Consider the following 23,409-nt stretch of genomic DNA (forward strand, 5'->3'; position numbering starts at 1 on the left):
TTTATCTATCTCTATTTATCTATCAATCTATCTACCTATTCTATTATTCCTTCAAACTTTTCATCTCCTCCTCCTCCTTCTCCTCCTCCTCCTCCTCACTGTCATCTGCAAACCCTTTTTTTTTTCTTCTTCATTATTTTCATTATTTTTTCCTCTAATTGGTTCGGGCGTCCAATTTTTGTCACCAATTTCTTTTTCTCTGTGTGTTTAATTGGCTTTTGCATTGCGTTGTTGTTGTTGTTGTTGTTGTTGTTGTTTGTGTGTGCGTGCGTGTGTGTGTTTCATTGTTCGGATTTCGATTCCTTATACGACTTCCTGAATTTGATTTGCTGATGTAATTTCGTTTATAGTTTGATTGTTTTTTGTTTTGTATTTTTGTTTGGTTTTATCTCCTATTAATGTTTTGTTCTGTATTGTGTAAGTTTGAATCGATTCCTATGTGCATCTGTTCGTGTGTGTGTGTGTGTGTGTGTGTGTGTGTGTGTGTGTGTGTGTGTGTGTGTGTGTGTGTGTGTGTGTGTGTGTGTGTGTGTGTGTGTGTGTGTGTGTGTGTGGAAATTGATAGATGGATTAACATGTAGATTTGTATTTCTCTTTTCATCTTCCTATCTTCCCATTTTCTTCCTCCTACTTGCTCTTCCTTCTTTATTTTCTCTTCCTCATCTTCATTTATTGTCCTCCCTTCTCTTCCTCGTCATTTATCTTCCTCCTCCTTCTCCTCCTCCTTCTTCAATCTTCTTTCCACTCCTTCGTTTCCTTTATTCTATCCCTTCCTTCTTCCTTCTTTCCTTCTTATCTTTCTTCGTATATTATTTATTTTATTCGCGTTTCTTTCTTTTCTATTTCTTACATTCATTTCTTTCTCTTCCTTTCTTTTTCTTGCGGTTTCACATTTTCCTTCCTTTCCCTTCCTTTCCTCCTTAAAATCTTCCTTCTTTCCTTCCCTTCCTTTCCCTTCCCACTCTTTTCCTTTCCTCCTTAAAATCTTCCTTCTTTCCTTCCCTTCCTTTCCCTTCCACCCAATCTTTCTTCTTTCCTTCCCTTCCTTTCCTCCACCCAATCTTTCCTCTTTCCTTCCCTTGCTTTCCCTTCCACCCAATCTTCCTTCTTTCCTTCCCTTCCTTTCCCTTCCCACTCCCTTCCTTTCCTCCTCAAAATCTTCTTCTTTCCTTCCTTTCCTTGTTCAGATCTTCCATCCCATCCCAGCATCCTTCCCTTCCTTTCCTCCTTAAAATCTTCCTTCTTTCCTTCCCTTCCTTTCCCTTCCCTCCCCTTCCTTTCCTCCTCAAAATCTTCTTCTTTCCTTCCCTTCCTTGTTCAGATCTCCCATCCCATACCAGCATCCTTCCCTTCGTTCCTCTCCCTCTCCTCCCCCCCACCATCACCCTTCCTCCTCCTCCTCCTCCTCCTCCTGTCCCTTCCCTCCCATCTCCACGCCTCCCATGGTGCATTATAAGCCCGCATCTGTCGAGGGCGGGAGGGCGCGCCAATTACTGCAGTCACCCCTCAATTCCGCGGGTTTTTTTTGGCTGTATGAATCACGCCCTCCTCTTTGTCCCTCTTTATCTGCCTCCTCTTGCTCTCTTTTTTCTCTCGCCTCTTCGTTTTCCTCTTCATTTCTCCCGCCCTCTCTCTCTCTCTCTCTCTCTCTCTCTCTCTCTCTCTCTCTCTCTCTCTTTTCCTCTTAGTCCTCTTTATCTACGTCCTTCCTCTTTTTTCTGCTCTTTTTATTACTTTCTACACTATTTTTCCTCTTCAAGTCTTATTTTCATTCTCTTTTCATTTTTATCATCTCTTCCTTCCTATTCCTTCTTTTCCTTCCATTTTCCTTCCTTCTTTTCATCTCTCTTTTACTCCTCTCCTTATCTCCATTCTCCTTCTTTCTTTATAATATATAGCTTTCTTTTCCACTATCTCTCCTTTCTTTTATATTTTTTCCTTCTTTTTCTCTTCCTTTCTTATTTTTCAACCTCTCTTCAGTCTCTCATTTGGTTCCTCTGTGTGTGTGTGTGTGTGTGTGTGTGTGTGTGTGTGTGTGTGTGTGTGTGTGTGTGTGTGTGTCAGGCTTAATAATAATTCCCTCATACACAATTAAGTGAAGTCTCGTTGATTAATACAAGTTTACATTAATTTACTTTAGTCATCCCTTAAAAAAAAACTCCCACACTCTCGTTATCGTAAAAGCGACTCCGTTTAATCTAACCTCATCTCTCGCCCTTCAAAACAAATCACTTAAACTCTAACAAAACTTTAAGATTAATTATGCATTGAATCGTTTTTATTTACCTCGGCTGTTATCATTACTTACGGATAAATGTGTTTTTCTATATGATTTTGGTTCCATATCTGACAAGGCTTTCATAGAGGCTGTTGTGTTAGTAATTCCATGGGTAGTTTTATGAGCCTAGTGATGGTTTGACAAGACTTTCGTAGAGGTTGTTGTGTTAGTATTTCCATGGGTAGTTTTATGAGCTTAGTGACAGTTTGACAAGGCTTTGATAGAGGTTGTGTTAGCATTTCCATGGGTAGTTTCATGAGCTTAGTGATAGTTTGACAAGGCTTTGATAGAGGTTGTGTTAGCATTTCCATGGGTAGTTTCATGAGCTTAGTGATAGTTTGACAAGGCTTTGATAGAGGTTGTGTTAGCATTTCCATGGGTAGTTTCATGAGCATAGCGATAGTTTGACAAGGCTTTCGTAGAGGCTGTTGTGTTAGTATTTCCATGGGTAGTTTTATGAGCCTAGTGACAGTTTGACAAGACTTTCGTAGAGGTTGTTGTGTTAGTATTTCCATGGGTAGTTTTATGAGCCTAGCGATGGTTTGACAAGGCTTTCGTAGAGGTTGTTGTGTTAGTATTTCCATGGGTAGTTTTATGAGCCTAGCGATGGTTTGACAAGACTTTCGTAGAGGTTGTTGTGTTAGTATTTCCATGGGTAGTTTTATGAGCCTAGTGATAGTTTGACAAGACTTTCGTAGAGGTTGTTGTGTTAGTATTTCCATGGGTAGTTTTATGAGCCTAGTGATAGTTTGACAAGACTTTCGTAGAGATAGTTGTGTTAGTATTTCCATGGGTAGTTTTATGAGCACAGCGATAGTTTGACAAGACTTTGGTAGAGGCTGCTGTGTTAGTATTTCCATGGGTAGTTTTATGAGCACAGCGATAGTTTGACAAGGCTTTCGTAGAGGTAGTTGTGTTAGTATTTCCATGGGTAGTTTTATGAGCCTAGTGACAGTTTGACAAGACTTTCGTAGAGGCTGTTGTGTTAGTATTTCCATGGGTAGTTTTATGAGCCTAGTGATAGTTTTACAAGGCTTTCGTAGAGGATGTTGTGTTAGTATTTCCATGGGTAGTTTTATGAGCCTAGTGATAGTTTGACAAGGCTTTCGTAGAGGTTGTTGTGTTAGTATTTCCATGGGTAGTTTTATGAGCCTAGTGATAGTTTGACAAGACTTTCGTAGAGGTTGTTGTGTTAGTATTTCCATGGGTAGTTTTATGAGCCTAGTGATAGTTTGACAAGACTTTCGTAGAGGTTGTTGTGTTAGTATTTCCATGGGTAGTTTCATGAGCTTAGTGACAGTTTGACAAGGCTTTCGTAGAGGTAGTTGTGTTAGTATTTCCATGGGTAGTTTTATGAGCCTAGTGATGGTTTGACAAGACTTTCGTAGAGGTAGTTGTGTTAGTATTTCCATGGGTAGTTTTATGAGCATAGCGATAGTTTGACAAGGCTTTCGTAGAGGTTGTTGTGTTAGTATTTCCATGGGTAGTTTTATGAGCATAGCGATAGTTTGACAAGGCTTTCGTAGAGGTTGTTGTGTTAGTATTTCCATGGGTAGTTTTATGAGCATAGCGATAGTTTGACAAGGCTTTCGTAGAGGTTGTTGTGTTAGTATTTCCATGGGTAGTTTTATGAGCATAGCGATAGTTTGACAAGGCTTTCGTAGAGGTTGTTGTGTTAGTATTTCCATGGGTAGTTTTATGAGCCTAGTGATAGTTTGACAAGGCTTTCGTAGAAGTAGTTGTGTTAGTATTTCCATGGGTAGTTTTATGAGCTTAGTGATAGTTTGACAAGACTTTCGTAGAGGTTGTTGTGTTAGTATTTCCATGGGTAGTTTTATGAGCTTAGTGATAGTTTGACAAGACTTTCGTAGAGGTTGTTGTGTTAGTATTTCCATGGGTAGTTTTATGAGCTTAGTGATAGTTTGACAAGACTTTCGTAGAGGTTGTTGTGTTAGTATTTCCATGGGTAGTTTTATGAGCACAGCGATAGTTTGACAAGGCTTTCGTAGAGGTTGTTGTGTTAGTATTTCCATGGGTAGTTTCATGAGCTTAGTGACAGTTTGACAAGGCTTTCGTAGAGGTTGTTGTGTTAGTATTTCCATGGGTAGTTTTATGAGCCTAGTGATAGTTTGACAAGGCTTTGGTAGAGGCTGTTGTGTTAGTATTTCCATGGGTAGTTTTATGAGCTTAGTGATAGTTTGACAAGGCTTTCGTAGAAGTAGTTGTGTTAGTATTTCCATGGGTAGTTTTATGAGCTTAGTGACAGTTTGACAAGGCTTTGGTAGAGGCTGTTATGTCAGTATTTCCATGGGTAGTTTTATGACCACAGCGATAGTTTGACAAGGTTTCTACATCATGAACGCGAAGAAACACTCACAACAACCCGATTAATCTCTTGTGTGGCTTCTGGAATTAATTGTAGAGAAAGTCACAAGGTCTTACACGAGGGCCGAGTTAATTAATCTCCCCTGTCTTATTATGTTCATCTTCTTCGCTTATCACAGATCCCCTACCTACCTCCTCCTCCTCCACCTCCTACTCCTCTTCTTCTTCTACCTCCTCCTCTTTCTCCTGTCTTATGCATATCCCCTATTTTTCCTTTCCTCTCTCTCTCTCTCTCTCTCTCTCTCTCTCTCTCTCTCTCTCTCTCTCTCTCTCTCTCTCTCTCTCTGCTCTTCCTTCCTTCCTTCCTTCGTTCGTTCTTGTCTTTCCTCTTTCTTCTGTGTTAATTATCTCCTTTTTTTTTCTTCTCCTTCCTTTCTCTTTGTCTTCCCTACCTTCCTACCTTTCTTCCTTTCTTCTTGTCTTTATTCCTGTTTTAAATGTTCGTCTATTTTCTTTTCCTTCTCTTTGTCCTATCGCCATTTCTTTCTTCCTGTCTTTTTTTTTCTTCTTTTTCTTCACCATCTCTCCATCTTTTCTTTCTCTTATTCTTGTTTTTCCTATTTTTCTTTCTTCGTTTTATCCGTATTTTCTTCCTTCCTTCATTTCTCCAGTCGTTCAGTCATTCCCTCTTTCCTGTCTTTTTTCTTCCTTCTTTGTCTTCATCTTTTCTTTCTCTTATCCTCGTTTTTCCTTTTTTTTTCATCGTTTCTTCCTTCATTTCTTCAGTCGTTCAATCATTCCCTCATTCCTATAATTCTTCGTTCTCCCTCCTCCTCCTCCTCCTCCTCCTCCTCCTCCTTCTCCTTCACTAATTAACATAATCTCATTTTCCCTTCGGCACTGACAGCCTCTCTTCTACAGCTGTGTAATCCCTTCCTCTTCCCCTCTTCTCTTTTCCTCTCCTCTTTCTTCTCTCGCTCCTCTTGTTTCTACTCATGTTACTGTCATTTGCCTTGTTCCTTCTCCTCTTTATCTCTTCTCTCCTCACTTTACTTTCTCTTCTTCACTCCTTCATCTTCCTAAAACACATATCTAATTTGCTCGGTACAATCCCTTTCTTTTCTCTACCTTCTTTATTTCTTCTACAGCTGTGTAATCCCTTCCTCTTCCCCTCTTCTCTTCTCTTCTCTTTCTTCTCTCGCTCCTCTTGTTTCTAGTCATGTTGCTCCTTCTCCTCTTTATCTCATATCTCCTCCTTTTCCCTCCTGTTCTACGTCTTCATCTTCCTCAAACACATATTTACATTTTCCTGTCCCTTCCTTCTTTATTTCCTTTCCCTTCATAGTTATCTACCTATCATCCCTCTCATTTCCTTCCACTTCTCTTTAACTCTCTTCTCATACTGTCAAACTTCTTCCCCCCACCAAACTCAACCCTCAACCAACACCTTTCCCAACTCAACCCAAAGCAAAACCTACCCAACTCAAGCCAAGCCAACCCAGATTAACCCTAAACCAAACCTTGTAGCAAGCAAGTCACCGTTTAAAAGCAGCAGTTGACTCTTTAAGAAAATGTGGCGCGGCAGCTAAGACTCTTATTTTCGTTGTTGCTCCTTGTCCCGTTGCTCCTTGTCCGCGTCATGTCCTCATCGTTTGTCTTTCGTGTTACTTGTTTATCTTCAACTCTCTGTCCACGTCCTCCTATTGTTCTCTTATACATAATGTTCCACACATACAAAAACACACCAATGCCATTTACACTACACAACATTTACATAAACGCATATACACCCAAACACCTCAACCCTTCACTAAAACACCCATCTTCTCGTTCCCAGGGTTGGCAGTTCCATATGTCTTTCTCCTCACTACCAAACCCCCTTCCCCATCAACCACAACCAGCCTAACCTTTCCAAACGTCTCTCACTCTCTCCTTCACCTCCACCAACCTCAACCCTTCACTAAAACACCTCTCTTCTCGTCCCCAGGGTTGGCAGTCCGCACGCCCTCCATCAGCTGGATCACGAAGGAACAGGTGGTGGACATCGGCTCCAGTGTCCAGCTCGAGTGCTCCGTCCAGTACTCGCAGGACTATCCCGTCTTGTGGGTGAAGCGCGGGTCCGGAAGCGTGCAGGACCTCCCCATCTCAACAGGGCCCGGGCTCATCATTAGGGACTCCCGCTACTCCCTCAGGCACGACAAAGGATCCTCGACTTACGCCCTGCAGGTGAGAAGGATGGAAAGGAAGGAGGAAGGATGGAGTGGTAGAGGAATGGCTGGAGAGATGAAACTGTGAAAGAGAGAATACAGAGGAGAGGTTGAGAGATAGACACAAAGAGACAGACAGACAGACAGACAGACAGACAGACAGGAGGAAGGATGGGGAGGAGAGGAATGAGAGGCTGAGAGACAGACAGACAGGAGGAAGGATTGGAGATAGGAAGGATGGGGAGGAGAGACAGACAGACAGATAGTTAAAGAGAGACTGACAGAGACACAGACAGACAGGGACAAAAAGATACAAACAGACAGACAGATATACACAAACACAGACAGACGGACACACAAAGAGACAGACAGACATAAAAAGTATCATATAAACATCACTAACTACTACTACTACCACTACAACAACAACAAAAACAACAACAAATACATATACCCCTTCCATCATCTACCCGTACCGACACACACACACACACAAACACACATACACCCAAAACCAGGTAAGGCAGACAGGTATGGTCAAACAGGTACGCCTTTCGAAGCCCTCACCTTTCGTCCGCGCCAATCGATACCCGTGGATGGCTTAATTACAGGTGGATTAGAGGTGGATTAAAAAGGTGGATGTGATGTGACCCGCCTCTCTGTTTATCCGACCGCCCTGTTCATATGCCGAGCGAGGGATAGACTCCAACATTATCATTTCGCCGGCGCGCTCGTAAAAAGAGTGTGTGTGTGTTTGTGTGTGTGTGTGTGTGTGTGTGTGTGTGTGTGTGTGTGTGTGTGTGTTTGGAACGGCAAGCGAGATATAGGATGTTTGTTTTGGTGTTTGTGTGTGTGTGTTTGTGTGGTTTTAAGAGAGAGAGAGAGAGAGAGATTAACTTCCCCTCCTCTCATTCCCCTCACGCATTTATTCTGTTTCATTTCCTCTTTATTTCCCTCTTCCTATTCCATCCTCACTCCCCTTCCCATTTTCTTTTCCTTCTCCATTATTCCATTCCCTCATTCCTCTGTCATTTCCCTTTCCTTTCCTCTGTATTCAATCTTATTCTCCTTCCCTTTTTCTGTCGTTCTCCATTCTTTCCTCTTTTTTATCTTCTCATTCATTCCACACTCATTTTCTCCCTCTCTCTCGCTCTCTCTCTTTTCTCATTCCCTTTCTTTTCTCCTCTTATTTCATTTTTCATTCCCTCTCATTCCCCTCTTTCATCTCCGTTCCATTTCCCTCTTCATTCCTCATCCGTTTTTGTGTCATTTCATTTTTCATTCCCTCTCATTCCCCTCTTTCATTTCCGTTCCATTTCCCTCTTCATTCCTCATCCGTTTTTGTGTCATTTCATTTTTTATTCCTCATTCATTTCCACTCTCTCATTCCCCAATCATTTCTCGCTTGTTCTATCCTTCTCTATCCCTCTCATTCCTCACTCATTTCTCCCTTGTATTGCCCACTCATTCTTCTCTTTCCTTACTCATTCACTCACACATTCCACATTCATCCCATCCACTCCTTCCCCATGTTCCTCTCTTTCTTCATTCACTCCCCAGATCATTCCTCATTCAAATTTACCCATTCACTTATCGCTTATTTCCCCTTCTACATCTCTCATTCCACACTCATTCCCCTTATCATTCCATTTTTATTCCACTTTTCATTCCTCATTCATTCCCCTTCCATTGTCCATTCGCGCGCTTCCTGTATCCCTCATTCCACAGACACTCATCTCCACAGTCACTCCATACTCATTTCCCTTCCACTCTGTTCTCATTTCCCTTGCCTTCCCCTCTTATTCCGTGTTTCCCCTTCCACTCCCCCACTCCTTCACTCACTCCCCGCTCCCTCCACAGATTAAGGATATCCAGGAGAGTGACGGCGGGGACTACATGTGCCAGGTGCTCATCGGTATCAACAACCGTATTACCGCCAATGTCAACCTGCTGGTGAGACGCCCGCCCGTCATCTCCGACAACTCCACCAGGTGAGGTTAAACTAGGATTGGGGTTGGGTTGGGTTTGGGTTGGGTGAAGATGAGATGGGTTTGGGTGTGATTTGGTTGTGTTTATGTATTCTATGACTGTGTTGGGTTGGGTTAGGATTTGGTGGGATTTGGGTTTGATTAAGTTCAGGTAGAGTTAGGTTAGGTTAGGTTAGGTTAGGTTAGGTTGGGTTTGGGTTGGGTGAAGATGAGATGGGTTTGGGTGTGATTTGGTTGTGTTTGTGTATTCTATGACTGGGTTGGGTTGGGTTAGGATTTGGTGGGATTTGGGTTTGATTAAGTTCAGGTAGAGTTAGGTTAGGTTAGGTTAGGTTAGGTTAGGATTTGGTGTGATTTGGGGTTTGATTAAGTTTAGGTAGAGTTATTTTGGGTTTAGTTGGGTTAGGTTAGGATTTCGTTTAATTTGGGTTTAAGTTTAGGGAGTCAGGTTAGGTTGAGTTAGGTTAAGTTAGGATTTGGTGTAATTTGGGGTTTGGTTAAGTTTAGATAGAGTTAGGTTAGGTTGAGTTAGGATTTGGTGTAATTTGGGTTAAGTTTAGGGAGAGTCAGGTTAGGTTGAGTTAGGTTAGGTTAGGATTTGGTGTAATTTGGGGTTTGATTAAGTTTAGGAAGAGTTGGGTTAGGTTGAGTTAGGTTAGACTAGGATTTGGTGGGATTAGGGTTTGATTAAGTTTAGATAGAGTTATTTTGGGTTAAATTGGGTTACTTTGCCTTCTCTGTTATTTTCTTACTCTTCCTTATTTTCATTTTTCTCTATCTGTCTCTATTTCATTCTTCTTAAGTTCACGATTCACATATTTCTTGTTCTTCTCTTACTAGTGTTTCTTTTTTCATAACCCTTTCCTATCTTCTTTTTTCCTCCACTATAAATATTCCTCGTTTTCCTCATCATAGTCTCCTCCATAATGCTACGCTAAAAATACCTGGTCTGTTTTTTCCTTCCCACGGGATCACAAAACTACGATGATAAAAAATAGAGTTCTCGCAGTGTAATCCTTCTCATTAACGGGATCACTAAACAATAAACAGGTTACACAAGGTCTTTGATTCTCCCTCCTCTCTCCCTTTCTCTCCTTCCCTCCTACCTTCCTCCCTCCTACGCCTCTTCCATTCCCTTCCTTCATCCTTTTCCTTCGTTTTATATTTCCTCTCTCTCCCTCCTGCCCTGTCTAATCCATTCCTTTCTTTCCTCTTTCCTCTCCTTTCCTCCCTTCTTTTCTTACTCCTTTACTTCTTCCCTTTTCCTTTCCTTTCTCTTTACTCTCTCCTCCTTCCTTTTCTTCTCTCTCCCCTTCCTTCTTTTCCTTCCATTCTCATTTCCCTTACTCCTTCCATTCTTTCCCCCTCCCTCCTTTCTTCCTTTCTTTCCTCCGTCTCTCTTCCCTCACTCCCTTCTCTTTCTTCTCCCTCGTTCTTTCTTCCTCCTTCAATTCATCCCCTCCTGCCCCCCCCCCCCACCCTCCCCTACGCCTCCCCCCAGTCCCCCAGGGTATAACAGTCACAGTGGCTTCACACGGGGTAACGCGCTCTGTGGTGGGGTGACAAGAGCCTGTAATATGATACCTGAGCCCCTAATCCTTCCTCTCCCCTCTCCCCTCCTCTCCCCTCTCCTCCCCCACTTGCTTATTATCCCTTCCCTTCCCTTCCCTTCTCTTGCCTTGCCTTGCCTTCCCTTTCGTTGTTGTTGTTGTTGTTGTTTTTGCTTCTTTCCATGCTAATCCTTCCCTTCTCTTCTCTTCTCCTTCCTCTCTTCTTTTATTTGTCATTTTTAGTTTTCTCCTCCTCTCCCATTCCTCCTCTCTGTTTCTTTCTATTCTTTCTTTTCCCTTTTCTCATTGTTTCTTTCCCTTCCCTTCTTCCATATCTTTCTGTTCTACCCTTTATCCACATTTCTCATTTTCCCTTCCCTTCCCTTCCATTGCCTTCCCTTCCCTTCTCTTCCCTTCCCTTCCCTTCCCTTGCCTTCCCTTCTTTACCCTTTCTTTTTTATATTAGCTTCTCCTTTCCATGCTAATCCTTCCCCTCCCTTCTCCTTCCTCTCTTCTTTCATTTTCCATTTAAATTCTCTCCTCTCCTTATTTTGCTTATCATTATCCCTACTTTGCCTTCTCTACCCTTTCGCTGTTTCATCCTCATTATCCATTATCCATTCTAATCCTTCGCCTTCCTCCTTTTTCCTCTCTTCTTTTCCTTTCCTCTTTACTTCTCTTCTCATTCTCCTTTTCCTCGTTCTTTTTTTTCTTTCCTGCCTTTCCATTCTAATGCTTCTTCTCCTTTCCTTTTCCTCTCTATTTCTCTCCTCTTCTTATCCTGCTTATTATTCCTTCCCTTCTGTACGATTCCTTTTCATCTAGGCCTACTCTTTTCTCTTTCATTCTATTGTACGGGGTTACTTTTCCTTGTATTTTATTTATTTCCTTTCCTTTCCTTCCACTATACCAAACCTTTCCTCTTCTATTCTTAACTATCCTTCTCTCCTTCTCTCTCCTTATCTGTCCATTATATATATTTCTTCTCATTCCCTTTCTTCTTCCTTTTAATTTCTCTCCATTCTTTCCATTGTCTTTCCTGCCCTCTCGTTTCCTTTCCTTCCTTTTCCTTTCTATCTTCATCTTCCCCTTTCTTTCAATTATCTTCCCCTCCTCGTTCCTTCGTTTTCCATCTCCTCCCTTCCATCACCGTTCTCTCAAGTCATTTAACAGGAGAAAAATGATTAATAGCCTTGTTCTGTTACCGTGCGAGTCTTATATAACAGAGAGGGAGAAAGGGGGAGAGAGGGGGGGGGGGGGAAATTAGCCTAACCTGTTTATTGTTTTGTGAGCCCGTTAGTAAGATAGAATTCGCTTTTTGTTGTTGGATATCGTATGTTTTGTTATAATTGTCGTTTTCTGATCCTGGGAAAAAATATATAGAAAAGAAAAAGTATGATGATGATGATGATGAGGAGGAGGAGGAGGAGGAGGAGGAGAGACATGAGAAAGAATAACGTTTTACTATATAGAGATGATTTTTTTTTATTAGGCCTAAACAAAATTACACCAGAGAAAGTGATGATATTTTCCTTTATACCAGGGAAAATAATATTACTTTCTTATCCCCAATATCACATAAAATAATAATGTTTTATTTCTATATCAAAACAATAATGACCGCCTATCACTCTCCCCCCTTCCCTTCATCCCAAAACAAGTCCTAACACGTCTTCCTCCTTCAGGTCGGTGGTGGCCAGTGAGGGTGACAGCGTGGAGCTCTCCTGCTACGCCGGCGGCATGCCCATCCCGGACATCTCCTGGCGAAGGGAGAACAACGCCATCCTGCCCACCGGGGGGTCCATCTACAGGTGAGGCGGGTTGATGTGTCACAGCCGCGGTGGTACAGGAAGGAGGGGTCGCGTGGGGATGGTGGGGGGTGGGGCGGTAATGGCTGGTATAATGGACTGGGCAGGGCGGCGTGTTAACAGCATCCGCTACCCGTGGGACTGCGTTAGGTGGATGCCCTACCACTCATCTCGAGACACTGGCCTCTCCACACTACATGTTATATTCTCCACTTGTTATATTCTCCACATGTTATATTCTCTCCACATGTTATATTCTCCACATGTTATATTCTCCACATGTTATATTCTCCACATGTTATATTCTCTACACATGTTATATTCTCTCCACATGTTAGATTCTCCACTTGTTATATTCTCCACATGTTATATTCTCTCCACATGTTATATTCTCCACATGTTATATTCTCCACATGTTATATTCTCCACATGTTATATTCTCTACACATGTTATATTCCTACCTCACTCACCTCATGAAATACTTGCTTGGTTTCTTCATCACTTCACGACTTTCTGATCAAGCTCATCCCTATACTGTCCAAACCCCTTATGCAAGAGTTAACCAGCATCTTCACTCTTTCATCTCTCACGCTGGTAAACTCTGGAACGATCTTCCCCCATCTGTATTTCCTCCTGCCTACGACTTGAACCTTTCAAGAGGAGGGTATCAGGACACCTCTCCTCCTGAAATTGAGTTCTCTTTTTGGTCACTCTACTCTATTTAGGAGCAGTAAGTAGCGTGCTTTTTTTTTTCATTATTCTTTTCTTTTTTTCACGCCCTTGCACTGTCTCCGCTGCTGTAAAAAAAAGAAAAAAAAATGGGACCAAACGTGCTTGACCACCACCGCCACCTACTTCCCCTCAAACCACCACCACCACCACTAACCCCCATGCCTCCCTCCTCCACCCAGGGGCAACGTGCTACAGATCGGCAACATCCGCAAGGAGGACCGCGGGACATACTACTGCATCGCCGAGAACCAGGTGGGCCGCGGCGCCAGGAGGAACATCAACGTGGAGGTGGAGTTTGCCCCCGTGGTGAAGGCGATCCGCCCCAGGGTGTACCAGGTGAGAAAACAGCGTGATGAGTGTGTGAGAGGTGTAGGAGAGGGGTTTGGGGTGAGGAAGAAGGGGAGTTGGTGAGTGATGGGGTGTAGAAGAGGGGCTTAGGGTGAGGAAGAAGGGGAATAGAAGAATGTTGGGGTGATCCACACCCTCCCTTCAATGCACTCTCCCTTCCCTTCCTCCACACCCTCCCTTCAATGCACTCTCCCTTCCCTTCCTCCACACCCTCCCTTCAATGTACTGTTGTGCTGGAAGCTTCCTGCGGGGTCTATGGGCCTCTGGAAGACTCCGGGAGGAGCGACCAGGGGGCAGAGCAATGCACCGCCCGCACAGGAGCCCATGATCCAGGCGCCAGGCGGGAAGTGTTGCCAACTCGCCCAGATTTTTGCTACATGTTCATTCTTGTACAATCGAATATATACTGTAACGTTCTAGACTGTACTGCTCGGTATATATATATATATATATATATATATATATATATATATATATATATATATATATATATATATATATATATATATATATAGGAGTCAGTCAAAGTCATAGTAAGCCATAGTCACCCAGTGGTCAGTGAAGAGTCAGAGTGAAGTGTATTACTAAGGAGATATTAAACTACAAGCTGTGCAAGGTGTCTTGCATATCTCCCTCCACGGAGTCTCCTGACGGCGACACGGACCCCAAGTAATACGTCCGCATAACAGTACCCTCCCTTCCCTCCCTCCTCTCTCTCTTCATCCTTCCCTTCCCTCACTCTTCCTTCCATCCCTTCCCTCCCCAACTTTTCCTTGACTCCTCCTCTTCATCCCTCCCTCCACACTCCTCTCCTCCCTCTCACCTCCCCCATAGGCCTTACAATACGACATGGATATGGAGTGCCACGTGAAGCCTACCCACCTGGCCATCACCTGGTTCCCACAAGCAGGAGGCGCTCGTCAACAACCAGCATTACACGTGAGACTTTGCCTGGCGTAGTAGTACAGTATTTTGCATTATAGATGAACAGATATGAGGAATAGAAAACGGTCTCCATCAATATCACAGAGTCCCGAACTATACCACCGTGGCAATAAAGTTTGTCCACGCAAAATAGTTTAACGGACATAGTTTGACATTCCCACAACAGTTTGACATAGTGCAGGTTAGATCTTCGTTCCTTTGTCATGAACCACCGATTAGCTGTCTGACTATAAAAAAATACTGTAACATGTAATAGTAGTAGTAGTAGTAGTAGTAGTAGTAGTAGTAGTAGTAGTAGTAGTAGTAGTAGTAGTAGTAGTAGTAGTAGTAGTAGTAGTAGTAGTAGTAGTAGTAGTAGTAGAAGTAGTAGTAGTAGTAGTAGTAGTTGTAGTAGTAGCAGTAGTAGTAGTAGTAGTAGTAGTAGTAGGGCTGATAATGTTGATGACAATGAATATAACAGTAAAAATGGTGATCGTGGTGATTTGATAGTGAGTGAGGATAGTGATAATGATGGTGATGAAGATGAAATGATGAAAAATAAAGTAGAAGGGGTAACAGTATTGATGGTGATATAATACTCGGTGACTTACATAATGATAATAGTGACAATAGTATGAATGAAGATAATGATGATGATAACTCCAACCCAACTCAACCTTAACCCAACCCTAACCTATCCTACCTCACCTCACCTTACCTTACCTTACCTTACCTTACCTTACCTTACCTTACCTTACTTGACCTTACCTTACCTCACCTCACCTCACCTAACCGCACCTAACCTAACCTCAACTCACCTCACCTCTCCTCACCTCACCTCACCTCCACCTCCTCACCTCACCTCACCTCACCTCCTCACCCTTACCTTACCTTACCTTACCTTACCCTTACCTTACCGAACCTAACCTCACCTAACCTCCCGTTCCGGTTCCAGAGTCCCCAGTTTGCCACCGCCGACAGGTTCACCGACACAACCCTGCAAGGTGTTGAGTATTGAAGAGGCAGTTCGGTAATTACTCTCACTGCACCGCCACTAACTCTCTCAGTCCTCAGCCATCGTCACCCTTATCGGTAAGCTCTCTCTCTCTCTCTCTCTCTCTCTCTCTCTCTCTCTCTCTCTCTCTCTCTCTCTCTCTTGACCTCCTTTTTCGTTCTTGCAAGTAAAACAATACACAAAAAACTTCCCCTTTCGCTGTCATCAAATTTTCTTCCTTTTTTCTTCGTCCATTCAAGTTAAAAAAAAAAAAAAAAAATCTCCCTTTCGCTGTCATCAAATTTTCTTCGTCCATTCAAGTTAAAAAAAAAAAAAAAACTCTCCCTTTCGCTGTCATCAAATTTTCTTCCTTTTTTCTTCGTCCATTCAAGTAAAACAACACACAAAAAAACTCTCCCTTTCGCTGTCATCAACTTTTCTTCCTTTTTTCTTCGTCCATTCAAGTAAAACAACACACAAAAAAACTCTCCCTTTCGCTGTCATCAACTTTTCTTCCTTTTTTCTTCGTCCATTCAAGTAAAACAACACACAAAATAATTCCCCCTTTCGCTGTCTTCAAATTTTCTTCCTTTTTTTCTTCGTCCACTCAAGTAAAACAAAAACAAACTGCTCTCTCTCTCTCTCTCTCTCTCTCTCTCTCTCTCTCTCTCTCTCTCTCTCTCTCTCTCTCTCTCTCTCTCTCTCTCTCTCTCTCTCTCTCTCTCTCTCTCTCTCTCTCTCTCTCTCTCTCTCTCTCTCTCTCTCTCTCTCTCTCTCTCTCTCTCTCTCTCTCTCTCTCTCTCTCTCTCTCTCTCTCTCTCTCTCTCTCTCTCTCTCTTATCGACCTTCCTTCCTTCCTTCCTTCCTTCTTTCTTCTTCTTCTTCGTCTCTCTCTTTCTCACCAACCTTTCTTTCTTCTTTATCCACGCAAGTAAACAACAAGCTCTCCCTCTTTCTCTCCGTCCCCCTTTCCTTCCTTCCTTCTATCCTTTTTCCACATCCTTGCAAGTAAAACCACAAAAACAACAAAAAACAAAATCTTCCTCCCTTACAAGAGTTACCGTAGCATGGACTTGAAAGCATAAGTTGGGAGAGCAAGAGAAGAATGACTATAAAAATAAGCAGAGCGCCAATCTAAGCATGAGGGCAGAACGAACACATATAGCCACATATAGCCTTTGGTTGAGCCAGTCTTGTGGAGTCTTGTTGCATTTAAAAACGTAGCTATTATGTCTTGGTATGTACTGATCCTTTTCCTCTTTGCTCCTTCTCTCTATCTTCCTCTCTCACCCTTTATTCCCTCCCCCTTCCTCACCGTTCGTCTCTCTCCCTTTCTTTGGCTTGCTATAGAAACGACCACGCCTGTGTGTCCCCCCGCGTGTAACGCCCTCACGTACAGCGCCGCCCACACGCCCACGCCCTCCGTACTGACTGTCCTCGCCCTCTTTGCCGCTATCCTCCTAAGGAACTAAAGAGGTAGGCAAGCAAGCAAGCAGCAGGCAAGAGCAAGCAGCAGCAAGCATTGTAGTTTTGTCTTGAGTTTAGATTTTGCCTTCCCGTGCCTTTCCTTCTCCCTCCTTCAACATCAAGATCAAGAACAAGGTATTCATGAGTTTAGTTTTGCCTTCCCGTGCCTTTCCTTCTCCCTCCTTCAACATCAAGATCAGGAACAAGGACAACACCAGCATCTTGAGTTCAGTTTTGCCTTCCCGTGCCTTTCCCCCTCCCTCCTTCAACATCAAGATCAAGAACAGGGACAAGAACAGCAGTAGTATTAGAAGGAGAAGGAAAGGAAGAGGAGAAAGATGGTAATGGTTGACTAATAATGTAATAACTGTAATAAATCAAAGTAGAAAGAAAGAAAGTAAAAATCCATCCCAGTTTGTGCTTGTCTTGTTTTGTTATGAGTTATGTCTATTAGTCTTGCTGCTGCTGCTGCTAATGTTCTTGTTATTGATGATGATGATGATGATGAATGAGCATGTATTATTTTGCACTTGTATTATTAATTTATTGCATACTTGAGCACCCGTGTGTGAGTATAAACATGTGTGTGTGTGTGTGTGTGTGTGTGTGTGTGTGTGTGTGTGTGTGTGTGTGTGTGTGTGTGTGTGTGTGTGTGTGTGTGTTTACAGCAAAGGAGACAGCACAAGAAAAAAAAAGGAAACCAATAAAAAAAGCCCGCTATCCGTTTGCGTGTGTGTGTGTGTGTGTGTTTACAGCAAAGGAGACAGCACAAGGGCACACAAAAAATGGAAACAACAATAAAAAAAAAGCCCGCTACTCGTGCGTGTGTGTGTGTGTGTGTGTGTGTGTGTGTGTGTGTGTAGGGTTATGTATGCATGGTAAGTACAAGTAGTCATCGGTAAGTCACTTCACAAACACTCACAGTCACTTCAGCATGTCCTCTGGTAGTCATTTCACCTCTCCAAGAACTGAGATGAAGTTATTGTGTTTTTTTTTTTTTTCATGTCAGATTAAAATTCCTACTAATGTTCTTTTCTTAAAACAATAATGGTAATAAACAATAATAAAGGGAAAAATCAAGACTCTAATACATCGAACTATTACAGCTGGTAACATTACAACTAATATCGACTAAAACTGCAAATAACTTAATAATTACAACTACAACTCTCAATAAAAACAACCACAACTAAAACTGCAAATAACAACTTAATAATTACAATTACAACTCTCAATAACAACAACCACAACTAATACAACACCTTCACTACTATTAACAACGTAACAACCACAACTAATGACTAACAATACAACCAGAACAAACAATTTAACTAAAACTAACTTTCCAACACTACAACTACTTAACAACTTAACTAACAACCGCAATTAACTCAACTACAACCTAACAAATACAACCAACTAACAAAACTGCACCTAACAACAACTACAACAAATGGCTATAACTAACAACACTCAAACTAACAACTAATAATCTAACAATCACTAACAGCCTAACAACACACGGTAATATTGCCTACTAACACCTGATCCACTCACCTGTCACCTGCCAATTAACCTGTACCTTCTCTCTCCCCCGCAGAACACATGGTCCCGAACATCAGGCATGAAGGCGTGCTAATCTATACTAGTGCAGGAAGCGCCCACACCTCTCCCTCACACCTTTCTCTCTCTCTCTTCCTCTTCCTCTCCTTATGTCTTGCTCTGTCGCCTCTCCATCTCCTCTTCTCCTCCTCTTTCTCCTCCTCCTTATGTCTCTCAGTTTGATGTGGATTGGTTAGGTTAAGTTGTATTCCACTTTTTAATGCTTTTTCTCTGACTTTTTTTTCTTTATCTTTTTTTTTTTTCTCCGATTCTCTTCTTTTTCGTCTTATCTTGCATTCTACACCTGTTCCTTTATTCTTTCTTTCCCTTATTCCCCTCCTCCTCCTACTTTTTCTCATTCCTTTCTCGTTTATTCTCCTCCTCAATCTCCTCTTCTTCATTCTCTCTCTCTCACTCCTGTTTCCTTCATTCCTTTTTCATTCTCCTTCTCCTTTTTCTTCTTCATTCCTAGCATTTCACTCTTGTTTCCTTCATTCCTTTTATATTCTCCTCCTCCTCCTCATTCTCTTTTTCATTCCCTTCTTCTCTTTATTCACCTCCCAGTTCGCAACAAAAAAAAAAAAGTGGATTGATTTACCTTCTTCCTTCCTTCCTTCCTTCCTTCCTTCCTTCCTTCCTTCCTTCCTTTCTTTCTATCGGCCTTTCCTTTATTGCGTCCTTTCTTTCCTTCCTTCCCTCCGTCAGTGGTGAGTAGGATCAAGTCAAGGCCGTATCCTGCAGGTCCTAAGGCTGGGCGAAGGATGTCAAGAGGTCAGGACTTCAGTGTGTGTGTGTGTACGTATGTTTGTGGACACTTGTGTAGAAAAAAAAAAAGTGGAGGTGAACATACACATAAGAACAAAGATCAGTAGTGTGTGTGTGTGTGTGTGTGTGTGTGTGTGTGTGTGTGTGTGTGTGACAAAGGTTGTGTTATCCTGCCTATGTATCGCACTCCAGCAGCAAAGAAAGAAAGAAAGAAAAGAAAAGAAAGAAAGAAAGAACAGAACCTAATCTCGAACCAGTTTCAAGTCTCAGAAGCAGTTTCATGAGCCAGTTTCAAAGCACACACGTTCTCATATACCCCGTTCACATTAACACCGAAACTAAGCCCCGCCTACTCTGACCCAACCACCAATCACATTCAACCTCTCCCAGCATCCACCAATCCCATGCAGCCTGGGTTCAGAAGGGGGCGTGGCCTACTGATGGAGTGGCCACTGAAATAACAGCTGAAGGGAAAAGTGGGCGGGGCTAAATTCTGAAAAGTGGGCGGGGCTAAATTCTGAGCCTAGCGTGAACGGAGTATATAGTGAAGCTGAAGTCCACATTATGTATATATATGTATGAGTGATGTGTGTTTTTTTTCTTTTTAATAAGGGGAGGTGGGTGGGTATTTAGGAAGTGAATAACCTATAACAAAGAGTAGTTTAAGTTTAGATAATTTCAGATCCCCCAAAACAAGCAAACTCCATGTGTACGATAGTTATAAGAGGTTTCGATTCTCTATGACACAGTATTTTCAAGAGGGAGTTTGAGGAGGGATATAGTTCTCTCTCTCTCTCTCTCTCTCTCTCTCTCTCTCTCTCTCTCTCTCTCTCTCTCTCTCTCTCTCTCTCTCTCTCTCTCTCTCACCTGTCCTTACCTCACTAATTAACCCTCTGAGCACCTGCGGCCTTCTCTCATATCACTTTTTAACCTTTTTTTTTATTTTTTTGCTTAATAGACCAACCATTCCGTGTGTGTGTGTGTGTGTATGTGTGTGTGTGTGTGTGTGTGTGTGTGTGTGTGTGTTTACAAATGTACCATAACCCACTTCTACCCCCCACCCTCTTTGCAGTGCCTCTCAAGGTGATTCAAGGTAAATAGTTGCTTAATTAACTCTTAAGGGGGTTGGCGTGTGGTTCTAACTTACCTGTATCATACCTGTCCCGCGTTCGAATCCCCTTCCGTGACATGAACGCTAATGAAGAGAAGAAAAAAAAGTATTGTGTAGAAAATGCTGATGAAGAAGAAAAAGAAGAAGAAGAAAAGGAAGGAGGAGGAGGAGAAGAAAACAAGAAAAAAAAATAATGTAGAAAATGCTAATGAAGTAAAAGAAGTAGAGGAAATAACGAAAAAAAACATTATCTAAAGTCAACGATCGGGGAAAAAAAGCAAGTTAAACCAATAAACAAAACCAATTAAACTTTACCTGGTCAAAATCAACAGGTAGAAAGAGACATAGGCGCAATAACTGCAAAAAGCATAGACAGTAACGTTAGATTAGGACAGGTAAAGACTAATTAAATTGCCTACCTGAGCAGTCTTAGTGGGTAGGTAAATAGGTGATGTAGTAATTAAATAGCCTACCTGTATCACCTGTATCAGAGCAGTAGGCTAGTTTGAGGGGAGATAATGGTAATATATGAAGATTTTACCACAAAAACACCAACTTATTGTATTGTTTAGCTTTTAGGGGGGAAGGAAGATTAGAATATATGTTTTAGAAGCGAGACCAGAATGTATCTGTTTTAGGGGAAGAGAGATCAGGGTGTATCTGTTTTAGGGGAAGAGAGATCAGGGTGTATCTGTTTTAGGGGAAGAGAGACGAGAATATTTGTTTTAGGGGAAGGAAGAACCAGGAAGTGTCTGTTTTAGGGGAAGAGAGATCAGGGTGTATCTGTTTTAGGGGAAGAGAGACGAGAATATTTGTTTTAGGGGAAGGAAGAACCAGGAAATATCTGTTTTGGGGGGAGAGTGATCAGGGTGTATCTGTTTTAGAAGACAGACGAGAATATTTGTTTTAGGGGAAGGAAGAACCAGGAAGTGTCTGTTTTAGGGGAAGAGAGTTCAGGATGTATCTGTTTTAGAAGAGAGACGAGAATATTTGTTTTAGGGGAAGAAAGAACCAGGAAGTGTCTGTTTTAGGGGAAGAGGGATCAGGGTGTATCTGTTTTAGAAGAGAGACGAGAGTATTTGTTTTAGGGGAAGGAAGAACCAGGAAGTGTCTGTTTTAGGGGAAGAGAGATCAGGGTGTATCTGTTTTAGGGGAAGAGAGACGAGAATATTTGTTTTAGGGGAAGGAAGAACCAGGAAGTGTCTGTTTTAGGGGAAGAGAGATCAGGGTGTATCTGTTTTAGGGGAAGAGAGATCAGGGTGTATCTGTTTTAGGGGAAGAGAGACGAGAATATTTGTTTTAGGAGAAGGAAGAACCAGGAAGTGTCTGTTTTAGGGGAAGAGAGATCAGGGTGTATCTGTTTTAGGGGAAGAGAGACGAGAATATTTGTTTTAGGGGAAGGAAGAACCAGGAAGTGTCTGTTTTAGGGGAAGAGGGATCAGGATGAATCTGTTTTAGGGGAAGAGAGATCAGGACGTACCTGTTTTAGGGGAAGGAAGACCTGTTTTAGGGGAAGGAAGACCAGGCTGTATCTGTTATAGAGGAAGAGAGATCAGGACGTATCTGTTTTAGGGGAAGGAAGACCTGTTTTAGGGGAAGGAAGACCTGTTTTAGGGGAAGGAAGACCAGGCTGTTTCTGTTATAGAGGAATTGAGACCAGGACGTATCTGTTTTAGGAGAAGGAAGACCAGGCTGTTTCTGTTATTGAGGAATTGAGACCAGGACGTATCTGTTTTAGGAGAAGGAAGACCAGGCTGTTTCTGTTATAAAGGAAGTAAGATCAGGATGTATGTGTTTTAGTACTTTGAGTTGCAGACAGAAGCAACATCATGGACCCCCCAGTATTGCGTTTTCGGTCAATGCCGCAACACAAACCGTTTTCTTAAGCCTCTCAGGGACCTAAACTTTCCTGCTGGTCTGAAAATTATGAAGCAAAACGAAAGGAAAATAAAAATAAATTGACATAACATAAAAATCTAAGTTAAAATCCATGAAACACAAACTTGGTATTAAAGGAAGTTACGATTAGGCAAACAATATTAGTAAAAATGTTGTATATATGTATCTGGAATGCTTGTAATAATTAATAATGATAATAATAATAATGGTAATATTTAGGGAAGTATTTTTTTTGTCTTAACTGTAATTCTGACTTAAGTGATCCATTAGCGAGTGTTTTTTGGGGTCATTATAAATGCTAGCCAGAGTGAGGTTCTTCCTGGCTAAGTCACAATGCATTTTACTGAATATTTAAGTGTAAGGTTATATAGTGCAATTTAAGTGTGATGTTTGTAGTGTGTAGTGGTGAGGATGAGCTGGTGTGTGTGAGTGTGTGTGTGTGTGTGTGTGTGTGTGTGTGAACGGGCTTACGAATGTGTGTCATGATACATATTAAATTTTTGTAATGTTTTCCTATCAGTAAAACATGTAAAGGGCGATTTTTTTTTTCTCCTACCTACATTACTTCCCTGAGAGAGAGAGAGAGAGAGAGAGAGAACTGGTATACTCTGAAATTACTGAAAGACCTATAATTAAACCATAACTACCTTAATGAGAGAGAGGGAGAGAGAGAGAGAGAGAGAGAGAGAGAGAGAGAGAGAGAGAGAAAACTGGTATACTCTGAAACTACTGAAAGACCTATAATTAAACCATAACTACCTTAATGAGAGAGAGAGAGAGAGAGAGAGAGAGAGAGAGAGAGAGAGAGAGAGAGAGAGAGAGAGAAAACTGGTATACTCTGAAACTACTGAAAGACCTAATTAAACCATAACTACCTTAATGAGAACAGGTATACATATATGCAGGTGTAAAACAAAGTAACCGTCAATTCTCGGATACCTTGTGACTGAAAAAATAAGAATGTATAAAGGAATATTGAATTGAATTAAAAGATATAATATGTAGTGAAAGAAGAGAAAGAACTAAAGAACGATGACTAGAAGATTAGGAAAGTTAAAAAAATCAATAACGTTGTAAAAAGGGGTGAAAACAAGATTATTAACATGGGGTTCGCGATTTTACAACCCCGCCATAAAAACAATAAAGAAAATTAGCTAAAAAGACAAAACTAACTAGAAAATTTTTAAAAAGTCCATAACCAATGATTAAAATATAATAAGACGTAACAAATAATACGAAACTGAAAAGAAAAAATAAAGAAACTATAAAAATAACCACCAAAAATCTGTAATAAAATGTACAAAAATGACGAATAACCGAACAAGCAGAAAACGGGAGGAGGAGACCACAACTGCGCGTGCTCAGAGGAGGACGTGACTGCCGAAGGATATGACCAGCGTTGCCAAATTA

At 41.8% G+C, this 23,409-nt stretch overlaps 1 protein-coding gene and 2 long non-coding RNA genes across 3 annotated transcripts in view; 2 read left to right on the plus strand and 1 right to left on the minus strand.

The window, feature by feature from the left end:
- The window catches only part of LOC126999167 (lachesin-like), a 34,395-nt gene extending 19,216 nt beyond the window's left edge, over positions 1-15,179 (plus strand). Inside the window, exons 2-7 of the mRNA XM_050861494.1 lie at positions 6,131-6,829; positions 8,671-8,801; positions 12,034-12,159; positions 13,069-13,225; positions 14,072-14,176; positions 15,117-15,179. Of these exons, the coding sequence (XP_050717451.1) occupies positions 6,131-6,829; positions 8,671-8,801; positions 12,034-12,159; positions 13,069-13,225; positions 14,072-14,176; positions 15,117-15,179 (1,281 nt within the window). The remainder of the gene's footprint in view (positions 1-6,130; positions 6,830-8,670; positions 8,802-12,033; positions 12,160-13,068; positions 13,226-14,071; positions 14,177-15,116) is intronic.
- Positions 15,180-15,214: 35 nt separating this feature from the next.
- On the plus strand, positions 15,215-19,854 carry LOC126999426 (uncharacterized). The gene is made up of 3 exons (XR_007753344.1): positions 15,215-15,253; positions 16,506-16,631; positions 18,223-19,854. It is a non-coding gene; the product is annotated as an uncharacterized LOC126999426 (long non-coding RNA).
- A 188-nt stretch (positions 19,855-20,042) lies between these two features.
- Positions 20,043-22,532, minus strand: LOC126999427 (uncharacterized). Its single transcript, XR_007753345.1, has 2 exons — positions 21,602-22,532; positions 20,043-21,365 (listed from the first exon to the last, which is right to left on the minus strand). It is a non-coding gene; the product is annotated as an uncharacterized LOC126999427 (long non-coding RNA).
- Positions 22,533-23,409: the final 877 nt, after the last annotated feature.

Source organism: Eriocheir sinensis, chromosome 16, assembly GCF_024679095.1.
Source record: "Eriocheir sinensis breed Jianghai 21 chromosome 16, ASM2467909v1, whole genome shotgun sequence".
NCBI classification, from domain to species: domain Eukaryota; kingdom Metazoa; phylum Arthropoda; class Malacostraca; order Decapoda; family Varunidae; genus Eriocheir; species Eriocheir sinensis.